At 41.7% G+C, this 25165-nt stretch overlaps 1 protein-coding gene across 2 annotated transcripts in view; it reads left to right on the top strand.

Annotated features, from left to right (window-relative positions):
* Positions 1–24686, top strand: part of KNTC1 (kinetochore associated 1) — a 245329-nt gene extending 220643 nt beyond the window's left edge. For both annotated transcript variants that reach the window (XM_075834110.1, XM_075834112.1), the window contains 8 exons: positions 1086–1142; positions 1247–1301; positions 1382–1445; positions 15681–15810; positions 20214–20303; positions 20564–20709; positions 24029–24119; positions 24292–24686. In XM_075834110.1, the coding sequence (XP_075690225.1) occupies positions 1086–1142; positions 1247–1301; positions 1382–1445; positions 15681–15810; positions 20214–20303; positions 20564–20709; positions 24029–24119; positions 24292–24309 (651 nt within the window). In that variant the 3' untranslated portion in view covers positions 24310–24686. The remainder of the gene's footprint in view (positions 1–1085; positions 1143–1246; positions 1302–1381; positions 1446–15680; positions 15811–20213; positions 20304–20563; positions 20710–24028; positions 24120–24291) is intronic.
* The last annotated feature ends 479 nt before the right edge of the window (positions 24687–25165 follow it).

Genomic DNA, 25165 nt, shown 5'->3' with positions numbered 1-25165 from the left:
GCTGCATTTAAGAGGTTAATGGCGGGGATCGAAGCTAATTTTGGTCCCTGTCATTACAGCCGGCTGTCAGCTGTAATACACGCTGACATCCGGGGATGATGGCACCGACTCTGCTTCTGAGCCTGTGCCCACCATTTGTCGTATGTATACGACAAAATGCGGGAAGCACTGGCTTTCCATGATGTATCCATGTGACAAATGTCGGGAAGGGGTTAAACGATATCTTTGCAACCACTTTGAATATCCTAACTATATTTTTACTTTGTTGTTTTTTTTTACAAGACTTACGATGCTTTAATTTTCTAGATTAGTTTAATTCCCTGTTTTTCATTTTTATTTTGAGCAGACAAATCACCAAAAAGTTGAAAAAAAATATTTGGGAATTTTTATTTATATATTATACACATACACTGTTGCAGCTCTGTAACAATTAGTAGTCCTCTCTCTCTCTCTTGGAGAGTGAAGAAGGCTAAGAGTTAAAACAAACTTTTCTATGGCCACCATAAGACAGTCATGGTGGTCATCAGCTCCTTATCTGCCCAGATAACGAGCACACTGGCTCCGTTATCTCTACGCAGCAGCTGTGGATGGAGGGAGAAGTAGGGGGAGGTGCCGATACGGGAGAGAGAGAGCGAGAAATGCAGGCTGGTTTATTGTGACCAGTGCTGCACTTGTAAGCTTAGTTTCATTTAAAAAAATGTTTGTCTTCGTTTTAATAAAGCAAAGAGGTGTCGGCACTTGTAGAGAGAGCCGACACAGATTAGTGCAGCTCTGTCATGTCAACTGCACGAGGCATGGGCAGTTGGAATGTATATAGCCCTATGTCAGTCAAGAAGGGTTAATTAGTATCAACCAAAATTTTCCACTAACATAAAGAACAATGTGTTATGAAAAAACAATCTCAGAATCACTAAGTAAAACCATTCCAGAGTTATTACCACATAAAGTGACGCATGTTAGTTTTGAAATATGGGGCTGGTCCTGATCGGGTTAAAGAGAAATTCAAATGGTAAAAGTGTATAAAAACATGAATAGAATAAACTTTATATATTAAACTCCTAGTTTGTATTTATATTTCTCTTTAGATGCCTTACCTCAGAAAAGTGTTAGTAGCCATTACTGGCATTCACTGCCTCTGGGAGGTATGTATTTTGGCTTTGTTGGTTGTCATGAAGTATTTTTTCTAAGGTCATATTTGAATACATGCATTGAAAGATGCAGTCTGAATATTTGGTTTTGTTTACAGGTACCAAACTTTAGCAGGGCATGGCGTAGTGTCGTACTGGCACCATTCGCTTTTGGTATGTTGACATATTAAAAATCACCGAAAGGTTTGCATATTATTATTGCTGTATGAAAATGTATTCGTTTTGTTTTGTAGCTTCTTGCCCTCCAAGCCAGTCACAGCTAGAAGAATGCTACCAGTCCTTCCTGGTGTTATTAAAGTAAGTAAAATATAAGATGTAAGGTACATACCTGTAGCACATTTTTTCACTTTACCCGTTAGTGACCGGCCCATCGTGTTTCTACGTCGGTCACTAACGGGCCTTATTCCGATGCCATAGACTTTTTACATCGCGGCATCGGAATAAGTTTACAGAGCAGGGAGCTGTCAAATCTCCCTTCTCTCAGCTGCTAGAGGCAACTGAGGGCTGGGAGCGTCCCTGCTCTGCCGTGTGAGATAGATATTAGTATCGATCTCACACGTTTAACCCCTCAGATGCGGTGCTCAATAGCGAGCACCGCATCTGAGTGGTTTTGGAGAGAGGGAGGGAGCTCCCTCTCTCCCCCACCGACACCCGGCGATACGATCGCCGAGTGTCTGTGTCTCTAATGGCAGCCGGGGGTCTAATAAAGGCCCCCAGGCTGCCTGGAGTGAATGCCTGCTTGATCATGCCGCAGGCATGACCTAGCAGATGCCTGTCCGTGTTAAACGGACAGGCAGTAATACACTGCAATACAAAAGTATTGCAGTGTATTATAAATGCGATCGCAGAATCGCATATTATAGTCCCCTAATGGGACTAGTAAAAAAGTTTAATAAAGTTAATTAAAAAAAAAAATTGAAAAAAAATGAAAAACCCAGCTTTTCCCCTTACAAAATGCTTTACTATTAAAAAACCAAAATAAAGTTAAAAAGTTACACATATTTGGTATCGCCGCGTCCGTAACGACCCCGACTATAAATCTATTACATTATTTAACCCGCACGGTGAACGCCGTAAAAAAAATAATAAAAAACTATGGAAAAATTGCTGTTTTCTGTGAATACTGACTTTAAAAAAATGTGATAAAAAGTGATCAAAAAGTCGCATCTACTCCAAAATGGTACCAATAAAAACTACAAGTCGTCCCGCAAAAAAAAAGCCCTCATACAACTGCATCGGCAAAAAAATAAAAACGTTACGGCTCTTCAAATATGGAGACACAAAAACATATAATTTAGAAAAAAAAGCGTTTCTACTGTGTAAAAGTAGTAAAACATACAAAAACTATACAAATTTGGTATCGTTGCAATTGTAACAACCCGCTGAATAAAGTTATTGTGTTATTTATACCACACGGTAAACGGCGTAGATTTAGGACGCAAAAAAGAGTGGCGAAATTTCTGATTTTTTTTCTATTCCCCCCCCCCCCCAAAAAAGTTAATAAAAGTTAATCAATAAATAATATGTACCTAAAAATGGTGCTATTAAAAAATACAACTTGTCCCGCAAAAAACAAGACCTTATACAGCGATGTCGACGCAAAAATAAGAAGGTTAGCTCTTGGAATGCGACGATTGAAAAACGTAAAAAATAGCTTGGTCATTAAGGTCCAAAATAGGCTGGTCCAGCAAATTTTTTTTTATTTTATTTTTTTTGTCACCAGCAATATTCTAGCAGTGTCATTTGTTTCTTCTCAGCTCAGTTGCATCCATGTATTTTGAACCCTTTCATTACCAAAATAGACCATTTTCTCATGTGTAGACAGGAGGTCACTTTCTTCTGAGTGGCTTGCTTCCTGTGAACGCCAGGATTACATGATCACCAATCAAATCCCTACTGGCAGCTCTGAGACCCCTCCCAATTTAGCCCCACCCTCTTGTTCCTCTGTATGTGCCTCCTCATGCATAGTCATGTTGAAGAGATTATTTCTCCCCTATCTAAGGGAGCATTAGTGCAGTGATAAAATAGAGGAGTCCATACAAAAATTAGCTTCAGAGTTATAAAGTTCCCCTGACTCTCACTGTTTGCACACAGCAGTCACAGATAGTGTAGACAGAGTCAAGCGTATTTCTCTGCTCCTCATTGTCTCCTACTTGTAAGGACTTTCGTGGAAAAATCTAAGGCTGGAGCTACATAGGATAAACAGAGACTCTGCAGTGTGAGCACTGAAGTTCTTTGTCGCTGATCTATCACTTGCTGCACTTAGTATTCAGAGCAAGTGCAGTGATGAGACTCAGCCCTTCTGCCTATGCAAAGTCAGAAGCATCAGGGCGTGACCTGGACTCTGGCGTTAGCGGACACATCTCTGGAGGCTCTGCCGACAACAACTGCAATCCTGCGACATCCTCTCTCCTGGAGTCCTCTGCTGATACAGAGGCTGCTCCGCTATACCATTGTCGTCGATGGGTACATTTTGAGCCATTTCTGGCATTATTCCCTGACCTTGGTATTTCGGGCCCAGCATGGGAACTGGATCCCCGGCCTCAATTAATGGCGGAAGTCTGGTACTTCTGAACGTAACTGCCAAACGCTGCGGTTCCACAATTTGGCCCTGCTTTCACCCCTTCAGAACCTGGCCTGATACCCTGCTCTGGTTTGGAGAAGAGAAGGAGAGGACTCCTTGCTGGAAGGACGCTCCTGCGGCTTCGGACGCCATTTTGTGCATGAGAGTGGCGAGTGAACTTAGCAGCTTGCTGCCGCTGACATTATGTGTACTGCTGTCCTCCTATGCACTGCACAGATGTAATCTGGACATAATGAGACTCCTGGAGGATCTTCCCCCTTACCTATGTCTATAATCATTTAACATATGTCTGGCTGTGCACTGGTCTGAGGTGATTCTACTATCTTACTTCATCCTGCTGCTCGGGGTACCCTCATGATGGCCCCCTCCAAACAATCTAAAATCACGGACAAGATGGATATATCCACCGGTCCTGCATACGGGCCCCCGAGCATTGCGGCCTTCTGAAGCCCCTCTTTCCACTCTGGTTGACTCCACTCCTGAACCGTTCTTACTGGACATGCTGAAGGCCATTCAGAATCTCGTACAGTACGAACTGAGAAAATTGATGCCCTTCAGATGAACTTTAGAGCTGATGTACACACACCACGCGAAAGAGCTACTAAGTCTGAGAGGCGCTTATCTAACTTGGAAAATGTGGTGACTCCCCTGAGGTCGAAAGTCTACACTAGTATCGCAACAGTCTGTGTGGCGAGTTAAGGTTGATGTCATGGCAACCACTTGCGACGATGTAACATCCGCTTCATTGGTCTGCCTGAAGGTGTGGAAAAGCTGGACCCTGCTGCATTCCTGGAAAATTGTCTCAAGTCAATATTTGGGGACACTGCCTTTTCCCTGTGTGGAGTGTGCACATTCGATCCCAACTAGAGGTCCTCCACCTGGGGCACCGCCACGCATCTTCATTGCCAAGTTTTTGAATTTCAAAGACTAAGACACATTACTGGAACTTGTGAGGAAACCGGGGCCTCTGAAACACACCAACCAGCATGTGAGAGTCTTTCCTGACTATTTGTTGGTGGTACAAAAACAGAGGCAACGATATACCGAGGCCCAAAAATGTTTGAGGGAGAATTTTTTTTTTCTATTTTATGGTATACCCTGCCAAACTCAGATTGGTGCACAATGGATCTGCAGCATTTATCGACAAACTGGAAGAAGTCTTTGCCTGGTTGTAATGTCATGGACTCTGATTCCTGTGCTACTGTATCTCCCTGTGATGTAAAGAACTAGAACAGTGGGAAATTGCTTTACTCCGTGGAACGTGTTCCTAATGTGCTCTTTTGTGAGGATTTTGATTTTCTTCGCTGATGTCTTCAGTCGTAATGGATGTCGAGAGATATACCAGGACTTGAATGTATTATTAATTGGGTTTATTTGTTTTTGCTTTTCATATTTGTCCGCTTATGTATGTATGTATATTTTTTTGACCATGTGGACTGGTGAACTGACCTCTGGGACATTCTCAAGGCCGCGGCTTCTCTGTTCTAGGTCACTAGTTTTTTAATTTTTTCTCCACATACAATCCTTAGATTATACTTTTACGAGAGTCTCATTTACTTGGTCCCAAATTACGAGCACTTACGCGACCATGGGTCAGACATGGTTATCATGCTTCTTATTCTAATTACTCCTGTTAAATTTTACTCTGATTTATACTCCTTTAAAGTCTCAAGTACCCAGTCTGAGCTAGTCATATTTAGACACTATTTTATTCCCCACTCTGGATAGGGAGGGATTTTTCTGGAGGCTATCCTGACTGTAGAGGAAATTACTGAGGCTATTAGAAGGGGTTTTACCGTTTGGAAAGGATCTATAAGAGAGGCTCTTATACTACTGATCCCCAAGCCCCGTAAAGATCCTAAAGATTGAGGCTCATACCGGCCTATTTCACCTCTCAATTGTGATATTAAAATATTCGCCAACATACCCGCAAAGCGTCGGCAAAAAACTCATCTTATTCATCCAGACCAATCTGGTTTCATGCCAGGGAAGGCCACTGACGTTATCCTTCGAAGGCTATTCACTAACGTTTAATCTACTGTAGGATTGAGTGGCTCCAGAATTGTTGCCTCTTTGGACCTTGAGATGGTGTTTGCTTCAGTAGAGTGGTCTTATCTGTGGTCTGTGCTACCTAAATTTGGATTTGGACCCAGGTTTATCTGATGGGTGCAGTTATTATACTCCCAATTTATAGCGAGTGTTCAAACTAATTGTCACTAGACAGGGTTGCCCACTATCCCCTTCCCTTTTTGTATTGGCCATTGAGCCATTAGCACTAGCTATAAGAGCCTCTCCTGCTATAAAGGGTTTTGAGATGGGTGAAAAGAAGGAACGTGTCTCTCTCTACGTGGATGAGACGCTACTATTCCTGAATGATCCAGGTCCATCTCTACAGGCAAAGTTATCTCTGTTTGATTTATTTACGTCCTTCTCTGGTCTGCATGTAAATTGGTCAAAATCTTTGGTGATGACGATAGACCATTCAGCTAGAGAAACTGCACTTGCTTCTCCACTACAATGGGTGGATATGGGGGAGTAACTAGGAAAGACTGGGCCTCATAGCAAACATTTGACTGGGGTCTCTCCCAGGTGCCACACCTAACTTTCCCTATGGATCGTGCCCCCTGTAGACTGTGCCATACAGCCCCCTGTAGACAGTGTCACACCCAAATTGTAGATCGCGCCTCCCCCTGTAGATAGTGTCATACAGCCCCCCCATAGATAGTGCCATACACCCCCCCTGTAGATAGCGCCATACAGCCCCCCCCCCCCTGTAGATAGCGTCATACAGCCCCCCACCCTTGTATAAAGTGCCACAAAGCCCCCCCAAAAAATAATTATATATTGTACTTCCCTTGCCCCGTTCTTGCGACTAATGGAACACTGCACAGGCTCCGGTCGGGACACATGCGTAGACCAGTGTGTGATGCAGTGACGTCATCACCCCAGTTGCACAGGGAGTCTTTCCAGCGCCTTAAAGGCTGCAGGCCTAAAGTGGCCTGCAGCCTCAGGGCAGATTCTAGCTTTTCTGCTGCCTGAGGCGGAAATTTAAATGGCGACCCCCAGATTTTGATTGACATCCCCCTGGCTGTTCTACATCACTGCCAGCCTCCTCAAACTCTTTCGGATGAGCCATTGCCTTGTACTCCCCTGGGATGCGCAGTGCAGAAATAAAGCCGGACAGAGTACACCTCGCTGCACGGTACGCGCCCAAGTAGTACAAGGCAGTAGCGCTTCCGAGAAAGCTGTATCAGCCTGGGGATGTCTAATCAAACATGGAAAGGTGGGTTTGGAGGCAGGACTATGACTTTTCAGGATAGCGGCACCGCCCCATGACACTTTAATGAGTAATTAGTGCATATAGTATGAGCCGTTTTAAAAGTTGATTTTATAGATTTTCCTGCATCTGAAAAAAACATACATTTGTAAATATTGTCAGGTCCTGTATTACCGCATGGTGGCGGTTCAAGGGGTTAAAACTACCAGACCGGTTCCCATTAAATATACAATGAATTTAAAACCATTCCATCTGCCGTGCAATTTTGTTGTTGTAAATATATCCTATATAATTACAGCTCTAGAACCAAGCTCGTGTGTATTTACGGCACGAGAGCCAAGCTCAATACATCTATACATAACCTACCTCCGTACATAAATACAGCACTAGAACCAATTTCTGACATATGTACAGCACCAGAACCAAGGTCAGTATATATACAATACCAGAACCAAGCTCAATAAATAAATACAGCCCCAGAAGCAAGACCCCTACATATATACAGCATCGGAACCAAGTTCATTACATAAATACAGACCCAGAACCAAGCTCAGCACATATATACAGACCCAGAACCAAGCTCTGTACATAAATACAGAACCAAGCTCAGTACATATATACAGCCCTAGAACCAAGCTCCGTACATATATACAGCCCCAGAACCAAGCTCAGTACATAAATACAGCCCCAGAACCAAGCTCAGTACATAAATACAGCCCCAGAACCAAGCTCAGTACATAAATACAGCCCCAGAACCAAGCTCAGTACATAAATACAGCCCCAGAACCAAGCTCAGTACATATATACAGCCCCAGAACCAAGCTCAGTACATAAATACAGCCCCAGAACCAAGCTCAGTACATAAATACAGCCCCAGAACCAAGCTCAGTACATAAATACAGCCCCAGAACCAAGCTCAGTACATAAATACAGCCCCAGAACCAAGCTCCGTACATGTATACAGCCCCAGAACCAAGCTCAGTACATGTATACAGCCCCAGAACCAAGCTCAGTACATGTATACAGCCCCAGAACCAAGCTCAGTACATGTATACAGCCCCAGAACCAAGCTCCGTACATGTATACAGCCCCAGAACCAAGCTCAGTACATGTATACAGCCCCAGAACCAAGCTCAGTACATGTATACAGCCCCAGAACCAAGCTCAGTACATGTATACAGCCCCAGAACCAAGCTCAGTACATGTATACAGCCCCAGAACCAAGCTCAGTACATGTATACAGCCCCAGAACCAAGCTCAGTACATGTATACAGCCCCAGAACCAAGCTCAGTACATGTATACAGCCCCAGAACCAAGCTCAGTACATGTATACAGCCCCAGAACCAAGCTCAGTACATGTATACAGCCCCAGAACCAAGCTCAGTACATATATACAGCCCCAGAACCAAGCTCAGTACATATATACAGCCCTAGAACCAAGCTCAATTTAACTTCTTAAGGACGCAGCCTAGGTTTGGCCTTAAGGCTCAGAGCCCATTTTTAAAATCTGACATATTTCACTTTATGTGGTAATAACATCAGAATGCTTAAACCTATCCAAGCGATTCTGAGTGTTTTCTCGTGACACATTGGGCTTGATGTTCCTGGTAAAATTTGGTCGATATATTCAGTGTTGATCGATGAAAAATTGCAAAATGTAGAGAAAATTTTGAAAAAATAGAATTTTTCCGAATTTAAATGCATCTGCTTGTAAAACAGACGGTTATACCACCCAAAATAGTTAGTAGTTCTCATTTCCCATATGTCTACATTAGATTCGCGTCGTTTTTTGAACATTCTTTTATTTTTCTTGGATGTTACAAGGCTTAGAACATAAACCGCAATTTCTCATATTTTTAAGAAAATTTCAAAAGCCTTTTTTTTAAGGTACCTGTTCAGTTCTGAAGTGACTTTGAGGGGCCTATGTATTAGAAACCCCAATAAAACACCCCATTTTAAAAACTGGACCCCTAAAAGTATTCAAAACAGCATTTAGAAAGTTTTTTTTTAACCCTTCAGGCATTTCACAGGAATTAAAGCAAAGTGGAGGTGAAATTTGCAAATTTCATTTTTCTTTCTGAATTTCAATTTTATTCCATTTTTTTTCTGTAACACAGAAGGTTTTACCAGAGAAATACTACTAAATATGTATACTAAATATTGTATTGATTCTGCAGTTTTTAGAAATGTCCCACATGTGGATCTAGTGTGCTCGTGGACTAAAACACAAGCCCTAGAAGCAAAGAAGCACCTAGTGCATTTTGAGGCCACTTTTTTTATTATAATATATTTTAGGCAGCATGCCAGGTTTGAAGAGGTGTTGAGTTGCCAAAACAGTAGGAATTTCCCAATAGTGACTCCATTTTGGAAACTACTCCCCTCAAGGAATTTATTTATGGTTATCATTTTGACCGCACAGTTTTTTCACAGCATTTGAATTGGGCTGTGAAATGAAAAAAATTTCATTTTTTTCCAATAAGATGTCATTTTTTTAATCAAATTTTCAGATTTTCAGATTTTCACAGGGAACAAAATACCCCATTTTGTTGCCCAATTTCTCCTGAGTGCAGCAATACCCCATTTGTGGTGATAAACTGCCGTTTTGGCCCATGGGAGGGCTCAGAAGGAAAGGAGCGCTATTTGTTCTTTGGAGTCCAGATTTTGCTGGATTGGTTTTCGGGTGCCATGTCGCATTTGCAGAACCCCAGAGTTATCAAAGCAATGGAAACCCACCAGAAGTGACCCCATTTTGTAAACTACACCCCTCAAGGAATTAATTTATGGGTGTTGTGACCATTTTGACACCACAGTTTCACAGAATTTATTTGAATTGGGCTGGGAATTAAAACAAAATTAATTCCAATAATATGTAGTTTTGGCTGAAAATGTCTTATTTTCACAAGAAATAAAATACCCCATTTTGTTGCGCAATTTCTCCTGAGTGCGGCAATACCCCATTTGTGGTGATAAACTGCCGTTTGGGCCCATGGGAGGTCTCAGAAGGAAAGGACCACCATTTGGCCTACGGGGATTTTCTGGCGTAAAGTCATGTATGCAGAAGCCCCTGAGGTACCAATATAGTTGAAACCCCCAAGAAGTGACCCCGTTTTAAAAAAATACACCCTTAAGGCATTCATCTAGAGGTGTAGTGAGCATTTTGACCGGAGACATACACCCCATAAACTGTAATGTGGGTTCTCGCGCGTACGGCAATACCCTCAATGTGGCTGTTAACAGCTGCCTGGGCGCACAGCAGGGCCCAGAGGGGAAAGACGAGGGGGGATAAACTGTGCGGAGTGCATCAGGGTAAGTAAAACTGGGGTAGATTAAAAATCAAGTGATGTATGATAAATTTTAAAACACTCTTCAGAGCTCTGTTTTTTCTGGACACGTGTCACATTGATATATTGTGTCCTTCCTTATCCCCCTCTTATAGCAGACTTTGCACCTCTTTTGACTTTTTCCCTTCTTGCCAGTTTGGGGAACTTCTCCTGGAAAGTGTTGCCCTGGTACGATGCGTGTGACCTCGCTTCCAGAAGTACTGGGTGCCCCCCCGTTCCTGGTCCCTAAAGATTAGGTGCTTGATAACCACCTCTTGAAATTCCAGGAAAGTTCCCCTCTGGCCTGTACATCGACGTAGCACATACGCATTGTACAATGCCATCTGTATGATGTGCACGGCCAGCTTCTTATACCACACCGCATGGTGCTGTAGGGCTTCAGGACTTGATCTGACAAGTCCACCCCTCCCATGTACCTATTGTAGTCTAGGATGCAGTCTGGTTTGGGGGTCTCTGTACTGGTACCTCGTCCTGGTACATGGGTACTGGTGTGACATCTCTCTTGTCCTTGTACTTGACACACAATATGTTGCTGCTAGAATGTTCCCTGCTCTCACCCGTTCTGAGTGTTTGCCCAAGCAGAGTCTTAGGGAGGTCTCTCAGATTTCTTCTAGCAGTGCCGCATGCCGCAATACTTCTGGAAGCGAGGCACTTGAAGAGTGGGATGCTGGTATAAAAATTATCCAGGTAGAGGTGGTAACCCTGGTCCAGCAGTGGGTGCACCAAATTCCACACAATTTTTGCATTAACTCCCAGTAAGGGGGGGCATTCTGGGTGCTGAATTCATATGTCCTAAATTTGTAGGCATACCCTGATGCACTCTCGCACAGCTTGTACATCTTCACGCCATACCTTGCCCTCTTACTCGGCAGGTACTCGCGGAATTGAAGCGTCACTATAAAATCTCTTCTGAGCAGGTCTGCTGGAGCTGAACGATGCAAGCGGCGCGATAAGGTCGTCTCGCCGCTATCTTTATTGAAAGGTGTTGATTGGCTGGGCAGAATGACTGGCCCCGTCAATCAGCGCCTTTCAACAATGGAATTAGCGTAATGACGTCATCGCGCCGCTAGCGTCGTTGAAAGGCGCTGATTGGCAGGGCAAGTCATTTTGCCCCGCTTATCAACGTCATTGTAAGGCCCTGAATGGCCGGGCACGGAACGTGCCCGGCTATTCAGCGCTAATGCATGTATATGTACCTGCGTGATATAGACGCATGTACAATTACTGCAAGAGGGGGTGACTGTCGCTGGCACCAGGGCCCCCTCCGGTGCTAGCGACGCCACCGGGCATGAGGGCCCTTGCCGCCCGGCCCATAAATGTGGGCGGCGTGGGCCTCGTAGTTGCGTCGCAGGCTGCTATAGTGTTAGTTACGCCACTGGGCGGATAAAATTACTTCTCGGTATAGTAATTAGTCCAGATATTTGCACCTTTAAACCTGATATTGTCACTCCTTTGGTACAACGTCTTCAAATAAAAGATGGAAACACCTCCCCCTCACAGCTTTAGGCAGACTTAATTTGTTTAAAATGAAGTCGGTGAACATTCTTGTACTTCTTTCATTATTCTCCAGTATCTGTCTGTACTCTAATATTGATAAAGATCTTAGATCTTTTATTTGGGCCGGAGGTACTCCTAGAATTGCTTTGGGCACACTATAATTATCTGCGCAGGGTGGGCTTGCCCACCCGAATTTTATATATTTTCTTCCTTGCTAGTCCGCAGGTTTACGTTTGGTGGTTTACCCAAAGGTACTTTAACCCCTGTACTGAGCTGGAAGCTTCACTTCTTGGTTCCTATAAATCCCTGGTGAGCTCTATTTATAGACGGGCTCCCACTCCGGGACACGTACTCACAATCCCAAACAAAACTACTCTGAAATTCGTACAGAGATCAATTCTGTTCTTTAAATCAGACTAAGTGTCCTGGTCACCTTGGACACCACTCTGGTATAATTCGCTTCTGCCCCAGTTAAGAGGCCTCCCTAACCCTGGTGAGTGGGCAACCCTGGGTATATTGACCTTGGAGGGTGTGGTAGTAGAAGACAAAACCGCTATTTTTGTACAACTTAAGTCCAAATATCAGATCCCGACTCCTCTTCGGTTCCGTTATTTCTGGCTTAGACATGCCCTCTGGTTGCAATTTGCAGGTTATAATGTTAGACTTTGTACATCCCCGGTGGAGGATTGGGTGACACAGGAGGCATTGGTTAAACCATTATCCACGCTTTATAGGCAGTTGTTCAATGTATCTTCTAATAAACTTGATAGGGCCTTGGATCGTTGGTCTCGACCCTTTCCTCTGTCTCTACAGACGATCATAAGGAAATACTATCCGCTCTAACAGGTCCCTTGATATCTACAAGAGACCGACTTATTCAGGTAAAAAATTATCCACCACATTTACTACACCCCTTCCAAATTATTTAGAATGGGACGTATACCTACTCCTGTCTGTCCATGGTGCCACAGAGCTGAGGGCTGCATCCTACATATGTTCTGGGAATGTCCGATTATTAACTTCTGGGCTTTAGGTAGTGGAATTTCTTGAGCTTAAAGTAGGACTCCCTCTTATACTTGAACCCAGAACTTGTCTTTTATTATTGGTAGAGGAAATTTATACACCTACTATATATAAAACAGATAAAAACAAGGGGACATATATACAAAAACACCGAAAAAGGCCATACTTACAAATGGACACAGCCAGGTCAGAAACGCTGAAGGAGAGTGAGCAGGTGCTTTAAATAATAATAGCCACTCCCACTAGTCTTGAGGGGAGTGGTATGTGGTGCATGGGATGTGTAGTAAGAAATAATAAATGGTGTATGAGCAAGTGTAATAATATAGGGGGCAGTAATGAGTAAAGTGCCTCAAAAATAAATTAATAATGGGGTGCAAGTGTGTGAAACATGGAGGGATAGTGTGTAAGTCATGAGGCGCAATGTGTATAGCCAGGTAGAAGCCTATTTGTGACGCCTTGATAATTCATAGAGCGGGCTACCTACTATATATGTTAGATCTCTTATGACACTCCTATTCTATACTAAAAAAAAAACTATACTCCTACATTGACAGCATCCAAATTTTCCTACATTGTCAGCATGGATTACTTTGGTCAATTCTACCCTGCAACTTTTTAAGCTCACTTATGAAGCCCGTGGATACCCTGATAAATTTCTGAACGTGTGGAGCTCTTGGATAGCCAACCCTCATACTAGCTCATATCTTGACATTGCTTGGGCCTGGAATTTGCTGACGTCTCTGCTGTTCCCTGTTCCTCCACTAAACTCTACCATTAACTGGTCCTCCCAGATTTGATTTTATATTTTCTTCTGATAAGGAAAGGCTGTTTGTTCAGGGTTTTTTTTTTTGTTTTCTTACTATATATACACCTATTGATGTATAAAGAAATATATTTGTATTATGTTGTTAATACGTGAACTTGTACACTTGGTACTGCTGTATTGTTTTGCAACATTATTTTGTACCTTAACATTTTGTACCGCTGTTAAATATGAGGTCTTAATAAAATTAAAAAGCTTCAATAAAAAAAAAAAGCCAGATGCATCATGGAAAATATAGGCTGCATTATTATTGCTATGAGCAATATTAGATTTATCCAACTGGGCGTGTTTACTCGTTTTACCAACTGGGCGTTGTGATTAGAAGCGTATGACGCTGACAAATCAGTGTCATACACTTCTCATCGTTCCCACCCAGCTTCTTTCACTGCCGACACACAGCGTGACGTCACCCACAGGTCCTTCAACCTTGGCGTCAGATGAGAGAAGATACATCGTCTCCAGGCGTCCAAGAGAGTAATATGCTAGTCTCTAGGGAGTTTACTATGCTTACCTGCACACGGTGATGCTGCTGCAGATTCAACTGTACCCTCTCGGATGCCTGGAGCCGATGTGTCTTCTCTCGTCCGACGCCAAGGTTGAAGGACCTGTGGGTGACCTCATCGTTCCCACCCAGCTTCTTTCACTGCAGACACACAGCGTGACGTCACCCACAGGTCCTTCAACCTTGGCGTCGGACGAGAGAATACACATCGGCTCCAGGCGTCAGAGAGGGTACAGTTGAATCTGCAGCAGCATCACCGTGTGCAGGTAAGCATAGTAAACTCCCTAGAGACGAGCATATTACCCTCTCGGACGCCTGGAGCCGATGTATCTTCTCTCGTCCGACGCCAAGGTTGAAGGACCTGTGGGTGACGTCACGCTGTGTGTCTGCAGTGAAAGAAGCTGGGTGGGAACGATGAGAAGTGTATGACGCTGATTTGTCAGCGTCATACACTTCTATTCACAATGCCCAGTTGGTAAAAACACAATACACGCCCAGTTGGTAAAACGAGAAAACACGCCCAATTGTCCATTGAAAAGCTCTTTTGCATAAATCTAAAATTGCTCATAACTTGGGCAAATATGATAGTTTTACAAAAAAACAAAACGTTGCGGTTATCTACATTGCAGCGCCGATCACATTCAATAGGAGATAGGGATTTTATAATCTGGTGACAGAGCCTCTTTAATAGCAGCCTATGCTGCACTATATAGGCAGGAAAAAAAATAACAGAAGTGCTTCTTTAATTTAAACTATAAATATAGTGAACAGATGTGATTTTTGAGTAGTGCATATTCTAAAGCTCTCTTTTTGTAGTTGATTTACTGTAATTCAATATTTTCTTTAAAATGCATATAATAAGCAAAAATAAGCATTAAAAAAAATGCAAACCCTAATAACAATCAGTAGTCTGGATCCCATTTGCATGCTTTTGTAAATTATAGTAAAATAAGTGTAATTAATTGCGAGTAATAAAATTAAAAGGATGGTTCATGAAATCTAAAAAACAGGCTGCAGACTAGATGTGCTAAAATAACAAAATAAGTAATACTCAACAGTTAAATCCCCCAGGACTCCAGCCGGTGCTCCCTGCCAGTCTGATAACTTTTACAGGAAGTGATGACGTTCCATTCCATCCATGTGACCGTGCAGCCAATCACTGGTCTCAACGTGCAAGAACGGTGTGTCATCGCTGAGGCCAGTGATTTGGCTGCAGCAGTCACATGGATAGAACGGGAAGTCATCACTTCCTGTAAAACATAACAGACCGGCGGTGCCAGAGCATCAGTGGAATTACCAAGTTGAGTATTACTCAGTTTGTTGTTTTAGCAAGTCCGCCTTTTAAATGTCCCGGAAAACTCTTTTTAGACGAATGTTTGTGTCCAAAGCTTTGACCACTGGCTGGTAGAATGAATTTCAGTTCCAGAGAAATCCAATCATGTATAATTCTTTATAAAACAAAAAAATTATTTTCGCTTATGAAGGTGCCCTGTTCTTGCTGATCTGGACCTTGTCGGAATTGCTAAACAATATGCACAGATTGATCTCCCAGCATTTACTTTGGGTTGCCTTTTGCAAATCCCACATGTGGAAAAAAGACAACAACAAATTCAGGTAATTTATGAAATACTGGATTATCAGAAACCTAATCTGTACTGTTGTTGTGACAGTTACTAAACTTTTATTTATTTTTTTGCTACAGGGGCAGGTACATTGTTAGGTAGACTCTGCAGTTTGTCCCTGTGTGTCTCATTTGACCACCACTTTTGATCTGAAAGTGAAGGTCTCCTGCTGGTTTTATGGGACTATAAACAGGGAAGGAAGAATACTGCAATAATATTTCCACCCTCGCTTCCCCAAGTCCAGAAACAAATAATTCTGCTTTTGGTTGGAGTGATGGAGCTGCCTGCAAAGTTTCACTAACCGGAATGATGCCCTGGATATCCCCCTGCGGTTTTCTTCTATCTTGCAGCTGAAGGTTGTTCTGACCATGACATGGAAGCAGCATGGTCATGAAACACGTGGTAGTCAGCATTAGAAATATGTAATATGCAAACTCGGGTGGCTCCTGACAGCACTGCTTTGTTATAATGATCAGCACAGACCTCAGCTGCAGCCTAGGAAAGCATTGCAGGGCATTCTCAACTGTTTTATTCAGGTAAATTAGGCTTTGTGGGTATGTAGCACTCCGTAATATCTTTCAGAAACCCTATGTGGTTTCACCAAACGTATTAATGACTTTATAGCTGCCTCAGGAGAGTGCATATAGACTGAGCATGCACAACTTAAGAATTTTTGCGGTCTTCTCTCTTAATCAACTATATATTTTTTTTATGTGACTGGCATGTGTTTGGAAAATCATATAGTGGCGCCATATTGTTTTTTTACATAGATGTTGTTCCCTATTAAAGGAACACCTTATACCTATAAATGAATGGTAAAACTGAACAGGAGATAGTCTTGCCCCCACTGTTTGTTTTTAAGAACATTCAGAAGATCCTGCAGACTGACCAATAGTCTTGTAGAAATCCTACTGAGAACACAGGGGTTAGTTTCCTACTGATATGGTACGTTTTTTGCTGAGGGGGAGGGGCCTAATTTGTGTGTCCTACTGCAGAAAGGGGGGCTTCTGCTGCAGCCAGTTGTCTTAGTCTTATACAGTATCGTGAAGAGAAGGGAGGCTAATGTCCCGGGACACACAAATGAGAATACTTTATATATTTCTCCATATTAATTGCAATATGAGACTTAATAGAATCAAAGGAAAAGAGGAGATGTAGGGAGCAATTGCTGGGATATTTTAAACCGTTTTTGTACATTTTGTATGTTTAGTGTTATTTTAAAATGTCCACGAAGATGCAACGGTTAGGGACACATCCAGTTTTCATCGTCACATTTCAAGAGCCATAACTTTTGTGTTTTTCCGTTCACAAATCCAAATAAGGGGTTGATATTTTTGCGGGACAAGCTGTATTTTTTTAATGGTACCTTTTATTGTACCATATAATGTATTGAGGAACTTTAAAAAAAAAAAAATTGTGGGGTGGAATTGAAAGAAAAAAGCAATTCCACTAGTTTCGTTTTTATGGTGGTGGGGTAAAAATGACATGATAACTTTATTTTGCGGGTCAGTACTATTATGGAGATACCAAATTTAAATAGTTTTTTTCTTTTCTGTTTACTACTTCTATAAAATAAGACATTTGTTTAAAAAAAAAGTTTTGTGTCATGTTCGTTTTTTTTTTTACGTTTTTCTGTCGGTGGAGCTGTCGTTTTTATTGGTACCATTTTTGAGGTTCGAATTACTTTTTGATCACTCCTTTTTATTCAATTTTTTTGGGAAAGCAAGGTGACCAAAAAACAGCAATTCGGCATTGTTGTTTTTACTACAGCGTTCCCTGTTGCGTAACAAGTTTTAAAAGTTTGTGCTTTTACGGATGTGGCAATACCAGTTGTTTACATTTTTATAGGAAAAGGGGGGGGGTTTTGAACTTTTTACGTATTTTATTTCTGCAAAAGTTTTATTAAACTTCTTATAAATAAATTTAGTCCCCCTAGGGGAATTTAGCTTGTGATTGCTGCATCGCTCATTCAGTACATTGCAGTTTATTGAATTTTTCTATGCTCTCCTATTAAACCCTTAATAGTAGGACACATAAGGCAGACATGCGGCTGCCATGGCCATTTCGTCACGGAGACCATCGGAAGACATAGGGGAGCCCCCTCCTTCTGTCCAACTGCTCAGATGCCACGATCGCTATTGACCGTAGAACCTGAGGGGTTAAACGGCTGGGATCAAAGTAGCCTCCAATCTCCTGCTATTGCAGGCAGGTGTCAGCTGTATAAAACAGTCGGCATTCGCCATGGAGACTCTACTCCTATGCCCCACTATGTTGTGATAAATCACATCCGCTGTACACGTACGGCTGATGTCCTTAAGGGGTTAAATAAGCAGAAAAAGAAAACGTAATCAAGACACTGGGTGGAAATTATTTAAAAAATATGCATGACCGAAAAACTACAGATTAAATATCAGATTTGATCATGGCCTAGCATTCTACTTTAATGTAGTTTTGATTCCGGACATTGTTGTTCTGTTGCTAACAATGTTTTACTGGGAAATATTGTGTTTTGTTAGTCTACCATGATCATGCATGGCCTTTTTTATAGCTTTCAATATGCGCACCAGGTAGGTGTTCGCTTTGAACCATGTTCATTGTAAGAGCTTTAGGCCTCATGCACACGTCCGTATTCTGGTTATTATTTTGCTTCAGTATTTGGAAGCCCAAAAGCAGGAGTGGGTCCAAAACACGGAAGACGTGCAAGTCTTTCTATTATAGGTTTTCTCTGTTTCACTACTGGTTTTGGCTTCCAAATACTGAAGCAAAATACTGACGTGTGCATGAGGCCTTACTTAGTACTTGCTAGCTATCCATGCATCTCACAGATAATAGCAAACCTATTCGTCAGCTGCAGCCTCCGTATCTTCCTGCAGCCACCATACAAATATGCATATTGATGTATATGTTACTATTGCATAATTTATCCTAGTGTCTGGGCAACCCTTCAAATTTTTTGCCTCTAAATTCTTGTTTTTCTGACCATTCCTAAAGCTGATGGAAGAGGTGGAGATGTTTTGTGGAAGGCCTATCAGAATTTTATATGGAAATTAAGGCCTCATGCACACGACCGTAGTCATGTGCACGGCCGTGATTTTCGGGCCGGCTGCGGAGTGTCACCCGTGAGCCTCCCGCAAATTGCGGGCTTTGCACATGGCCGCATGCATTTTCTATGAGCCTGGACCACTAAACACGGCCATAATAAGACATGTCCGTTCTTTTTGCAGTCCAGTCTCCTTGGCCATGCACGGACCGTCGAAACCACGGTCGTGTGCATGGGCCCATTGAAATGAATGGGGCCGCAATTCACCCGCAGATTTGCGGGTGAATTGTGGCCGCAAAAATAAGTTTGTGTGCTTGGGCCTAATACTTGTGAGAATTGTATGTTGTTTTTTGTTTTTTTTTAAACCACTGAGGAAATGACTTTAAGCCGTTTCACTGAGACAACAATGGAAATCCTTAAAGAGGCTCTGTCACCAGATTTTGCAACCCCTATCTCCTATTGCAGCAGATCGGCGCTGCAATGGAGATAAGAGTAACGTTTTTGTTTTTTTTAAAACTAGCAGTTTTGGCCAAGTTATGACCATTTTTATATTTATGTAAATGAGGCTTTCTAAAGTACAACTGGGCGTGTTTAAAGTAAAAGTACAACTGGGTGTGTATTGTGTTCGTTACATCTGGGCGTTTTTACTTCTTTTACTAGCTGGGCGTTGTGTATAGAAGTATCAGCCACTTCTCTTCACAACGCCCAGCTTCTGGCAGTGCAGACACAGCGTGTTCTCGAGAGATCACGCTGTGACGTCACTCACTTCCTGCCCCAGGTCCTGCATCGTGTCGGACCAGCGAGGACACATCAGCAACAGAGGTCACAGTTGATTCTGCAGCAGCATCGGCGTTTGCAGGTAAGTCGATGTAGCTACTTACCTGCAAACGCTGATGCTGCTGCAGAATCAACTGTAGCCTCTGGTGCCGATGTGTCCTCGCTCGTCCGACACGATGGATGCAGGACCTGGGGCAGGAAGTGAGTGACGTCACAGCGTGATCTCTCGAGAACACGCTGTGTCTTTGCACTGCCAGAAGCTGGCCGTTGTGAAGAGAAGTGGCTGATACTTCTATACAGAACGCCCAGCTAGTAAAAGAAGTAAAAACGCCCCGATGTAACGAACACAATACACGCCCAGTTGTACTTTAGAAAGCCTCATTTACATAAATATAAAAATGGTCATAACTTGGCCAAAAATGCTCGTTTTAAAAAAAAAAACAAAACTTTACTCTTATCTCCATTGCAGCGCCGATCTGCTGCAATAGGAGATAGGGGTTGCAAAATCTGGTGACAGAGCCTCTTTAAGTGCTTTATGTGCTGATGATAATAGTTTGTTACTATGCCTTCTAATGCAGGGCTTTCTAAGTGGGTGCAATCCAGAAGCGGTTTTGCTTCAAGTGGAGGACTGCATGAACACTGGAGAATTGGCTGGTGTGGCTTCATGGGTGAGTCATCTAGAACGAAAAATATTATAAATATAAACATCTACTAAATAGAGAATCCCTGTACCATGCACTGCCCCTCAGTCCCTGCACTAAACTTAACACTGTGTATCCGTTTTGCCTGGAGTTTTCATTTGTGCTGCCAGGAATCCTATAGAAATCTTTTGAGTCCTGATTTCATACCAGATGTTTTCTTTATATTCTGTCCAATTGAAATGAAGGCGTTCGTTACAAATCCAATTTTTTTCTGTTACTTTTGTTAGTTAAAAACAATAATTTTGGACAATTTGATTGAGAAGAACCAGTTTGAAAAGTTCTTAAAAACGAAATGCTATGACGTTTTGAAAATGCATGCGGTTAATTCTGATCGTGTGAAAGAGCTTGCAGATTACCTCGTAAACAAAGATTGGTAAGTCACTGACTAATGTAATTGCTAAACTACAGTGAAACTGCATTAATCTGCGACCAGATAGTCCATAATTCCTGATACACCACTGCGTGTGCAGGGTATTACTGTATTGTCCTATGATCAACGCCGCAGCCACTATATCCACTAGTGAAAGTGTAAATCAATTGGCATATAAGAAATTGACATTTAAGAAAAAAGAAAAGATTAGGAAACATGAGTGTCCATACGTACATAAGTCTAAATATCATTGTATCATCACTACTATTTATATTTAGTGCTGGATACCTATTGTTTCCGATTTTCCTTTTTGTTCAACATACATAACATTCCTTGTAATTGTACAAACTGAAGAACCTTCTATCAAAACAAAAAAACATTGAAAAAGGAAAAGATTAGGGTGTACCTTCCATCTAATATTAAAATGAACATTAGACAGAACTTGCTATTACGTTTTCAGTATACTCTGTTTCTTTTTTTTTTTTTTTTTTTTCTTCAGAAATTGAACATTGAAGGGTCTAGGCTACATTCTGTCCACAAACTGCTAAAATAAGGGCTTGCTTGGTTTCCAGTGATCTTGCATGGAGTGCAATTGAATGGAATCCCATTAGAATTAGTAGCAGCATAATAGAAATAACTAAAACTATATAGCTATTAACTAGGGTTAATTCTTAAAATACATTATTTATCCTGCTGACAATATTCCTCATTCCTATTCAAATGTGTGTAATGGTACATGATGTGGCAAACATGTAATCCAAGATATTGTCCACTGTGGTCCATATACTGTCCATCACTTGGATTTCTGGGCTGAAGGATTCATACTGCAGCAAGATAATACAAAAATCTATGTCAAGGGTTAGCAAGAACTACCTGAAGAGTAGTGAGTGCGGACTGTCGTGGACTTCCTACAAAGTCACCTGACCACAGCCAACCCTGAGCATTCAGTAAAATATGAATATACTCAGAATGGTTTAGCAGGTTTTGAACAAACTTGTGAAGTGCTTGTGCACACAGTCCGTTAAGAAAATGGACATATTATGTAATTCTGAATTTCAGATAAATATTTGATGCTACTATTAACTGAAACTGCACCACCAAAGTACTATATTTCCCCACACTGGGCAGTTCACAACTCAATTAGCAGGATATATTGTAAGTCTATGTCTGGTAGGACCAACGGTGCAGAATCCAAATAGTAGTATTGTCCCCTATCCCTCAAGACGATGCAGACAAATAGGCTGCTCAAGATCCTTTATACTGAAAGCTTTACCCAAAGGTCCAATAATGCTGGCATGCGGAGTAGGAAGAGTGCCGCAGCGTGCTGTCGCAAAAGGTTTTTTTTTTTTTTTTTCTAATTTCTGACATAACTTTTGACACATTGAGAATTTCAGTATTGGGCCTAATTCACACGAGCATATTTCACGTCCGTGTTACGCGCATGAAAATAACGCACGTCACACGGATCTATGCAAGTCAATGGGGCCATTCAGACATTGTGTTTTTCACGCAGCGTGTCCGCTGCGTGAAACTCACTGCATGTCCTATACTTGTGCGTTTTTTTGTGCATCACGCACCCATTGAAGTCAATGGCGGTGTGAAAATCACGGACCGCACACGGACGCACATCCATGTGCGGTCCATGATTCACACAACAGTTGCTAAAGAAATGATGAGAAAAAGAAAACCACCTCCATAAGTTTATTTTGCTGACGTAAAAAACGCCTGACATATCCTCGGAAAAAACGCTGACCAGCACCAGACACTGATGTCACACGGAACTGCAACGTAGGAAAAACGCTGCGTTTTTTACGTGCGCAAAACGCACACGTTCGTGTGAATAAGGCCTTAGAGAGAGGCGCTGATAACAAACCAAACTTTTAACCCCTTAATGGCCAGCCTTTTTTAGACCTTTATGACCAAGCTTTGTCTACGTTTTTCCATAGTTTCATTCCAAGAGCTATAACTTTATTTTTTATTTTTGCGTCGACATAGATGTATAAGGTCTTGTTTTTTGCGGGACAAGTTGTATTTTTTAATCGCATTGTTTTGGGGTACGTATAATTTATTGATTTTTTTGAGAGGGTAATGGAAAAAACCTATAGATTTCGCGACACTTTTTTGGGTCTTAGATTTACGCCGTTTACTGTGTGGTATAAATAACATAATAGGTTTATTCAGTGGGTCATTACGATTGTGGCGATACCAAATTTATATAGATTTTGTCTTACTACACAGTAAAAACGCTTTTTTCAAACGTTGTTTTTGTTTCGAGATGTTTTAAGAGCCATAATTGTTTTATTTTTACGCCGATGCAGCTACTACTTGTAGTTTTTATTGGTACCATTTTGGAGTACATGCGACTTTTTGATCACTTTTTAACAATTTTTTTTAAAGGCAGGATGAACAGAAAACCGCAATTCTGGCATTGTTTTTTTATTTTATTTTTTTTACGGCGTTCACTGTGCAGGTTGAATAACGTAATACCTTTTATAGGTGGGGTCATTACGGACGCGGTGATACCAAATATGTGTAATGGTTTAAGGTTTTTTTGAGGTTTTTTTCATATTAAAATATTTTATAAGGGAAAAAGTGGGTTTTTCATAGTGTTTTTTTTTTTTTTTTTTTTTTTATTTGGGATTTTTATTTATTTATTAACTAACTTTATTAAACTTTTTGATAACTTTATTTCTAGTCCCACTGGGGGACTTCACTATTTGAACTTCTGATCGCTTTTATAATACACTGCAATACTTTTGTATTGCAGCGTATTGTTGCCGGTCAGCGTAAAACTGACTGGCACCTGCTAGGTCAGGCCTCAGGCATGGCCTAGCAGGCATCTACTACAGGCAGACCTGGGTGTTTTTTTTTTTTCTAGGCCCCTGGCTGTCAAAGAAGTCATCGGCAACCTGCGATTTGAATTGCAGGGTGCCGATGGGGGGAGAGAGGGATCATCCTTCCTCCAAAACCACTTGAATGCGGCGTTTCGCAATTGACCGCCGCATCTAAGGAGTTAAACGGGTGAGATCGATGTTGAAATCTATCCCGCCCGTTCGGTACCCAGCTGTCCTGAGACCGCCCGACACCCGCTTTAGCCGGCACAGGACAACCGTGCCGGGCTTATGTCACAGCGCTCTTGCATAAGTACCCTTAGTGGCCGTCGTGAAAAGGTGTATTGGTGGTCGTTAAGGGGTTAAACACTATGAAGGATAAGGCGTGCTGATGAACTATGGAGTTTGTAGAATTTCCATATGTCCGAGTGAATCGACAACTTGCTCCATGATTATTATTAATGTAGTAACACTTACATATCATATCATAGTTTAGATGATGCTGCTGAGCTTGTAGCAGAATATCTGAAGTGTCGTGGGAAACCTTTCCCAAGAAATGCTACATCCCAGGATATTGTGAAGGTAAGAATCAATGGCAATCCCACTTGCTCCCCGCATACGCACAATTTTTTTTACTATAACAGGTGTTTATTATCCTCCTTGGTCTGCCCTAAAGAAATTTAAACTATCTACTAGCATTGCCTAATTCTGTGATCGTTTTAAGATAAATATCTGTTTTTTGTTTTTTTAACAGGGATTTCTAATTGAATAGACATAACACTTTGGAAGTCTGTGTACGTGCTTAAGAAATGAGGCTTCAAAGGAAACAGAAAAGCAAAATTTATAACCTGATAGACACTTTTATAATTCTTGTGTAATATAACAGCATTATTTATCAATTCTCTCGACACATTCTAGCTTAAAAGTCTGTTATAGGCTGTTCTACAGAAAGACATCCTTTATATGTGTTTGAAACTTAACAAAATATTAAATACAAATATATGTTGAGAATAGAAAATGACGTCCTTGAAATTTGTATATAAAGACTATGTATCAGTACTAATGTTGAAGATACAAAATAATCATTGTCAATTATGCAGTATACTAATGTTTTGAATAAATTATATTTAGAAGCCTCATTGGTGGATTACAGATGTATTATTTTTAAGTCATTAAATATTTCTAACATGTGCTTAGAAGTAAACCTAAGTGAATTCTACCTGGCGCACAAGGTGGCCAAAAATTGCTTTCAAGAGCTTATGTTTTACAAAGACAGTCAGCAATGTGTGATATTTAGGCCCAAATATCACGTTGTGAAAATGGTATCAGTCTGGTTGCTACTGGGACTATCGCTGTATGAATTCTTTATTCTGTAAACTTCAATTAATACAGGCTAAGGCTTCATTCACACGAACGTAAAAACGCCCGTAATTATGGGCCCATAGACTTCTATTGGCCACGGGTACCTTCCCGTATGCTTACGGGAAGGTGCCCGTGCTGTTGAAAAATATGGAACATGTCCTATTTCAGGCCGTAATAACGGCACGGGCAGGCCCATAGAAGTCTATGGGGCTCCCGTAATTACGTGAGCGTTGCTAGGCGGTGACCGGGGATAGTCACTGTCCAGG

This window comes from Rhinoderma darwinii, chromosome 1 (genome assembly GCF_050947455.1).
Source record: "Rhinoderma darwinii isolate aRhiDar2 chromosome 1, aRhiDar2.hap1, whole genome shotgun sequence".
In the NCBI taxonomy this organism is placed as follows: Eukaryota; Metazoa; Chordata; class Amphibia; order Anura; family Rhinodermatidae; genus Rhinoderma; species Rhinoderma darwinii.
Note: the sequence above shows the minus strand (reverse complement) of the source record. Positions and strands in the feature narration are given on the sequence as shown.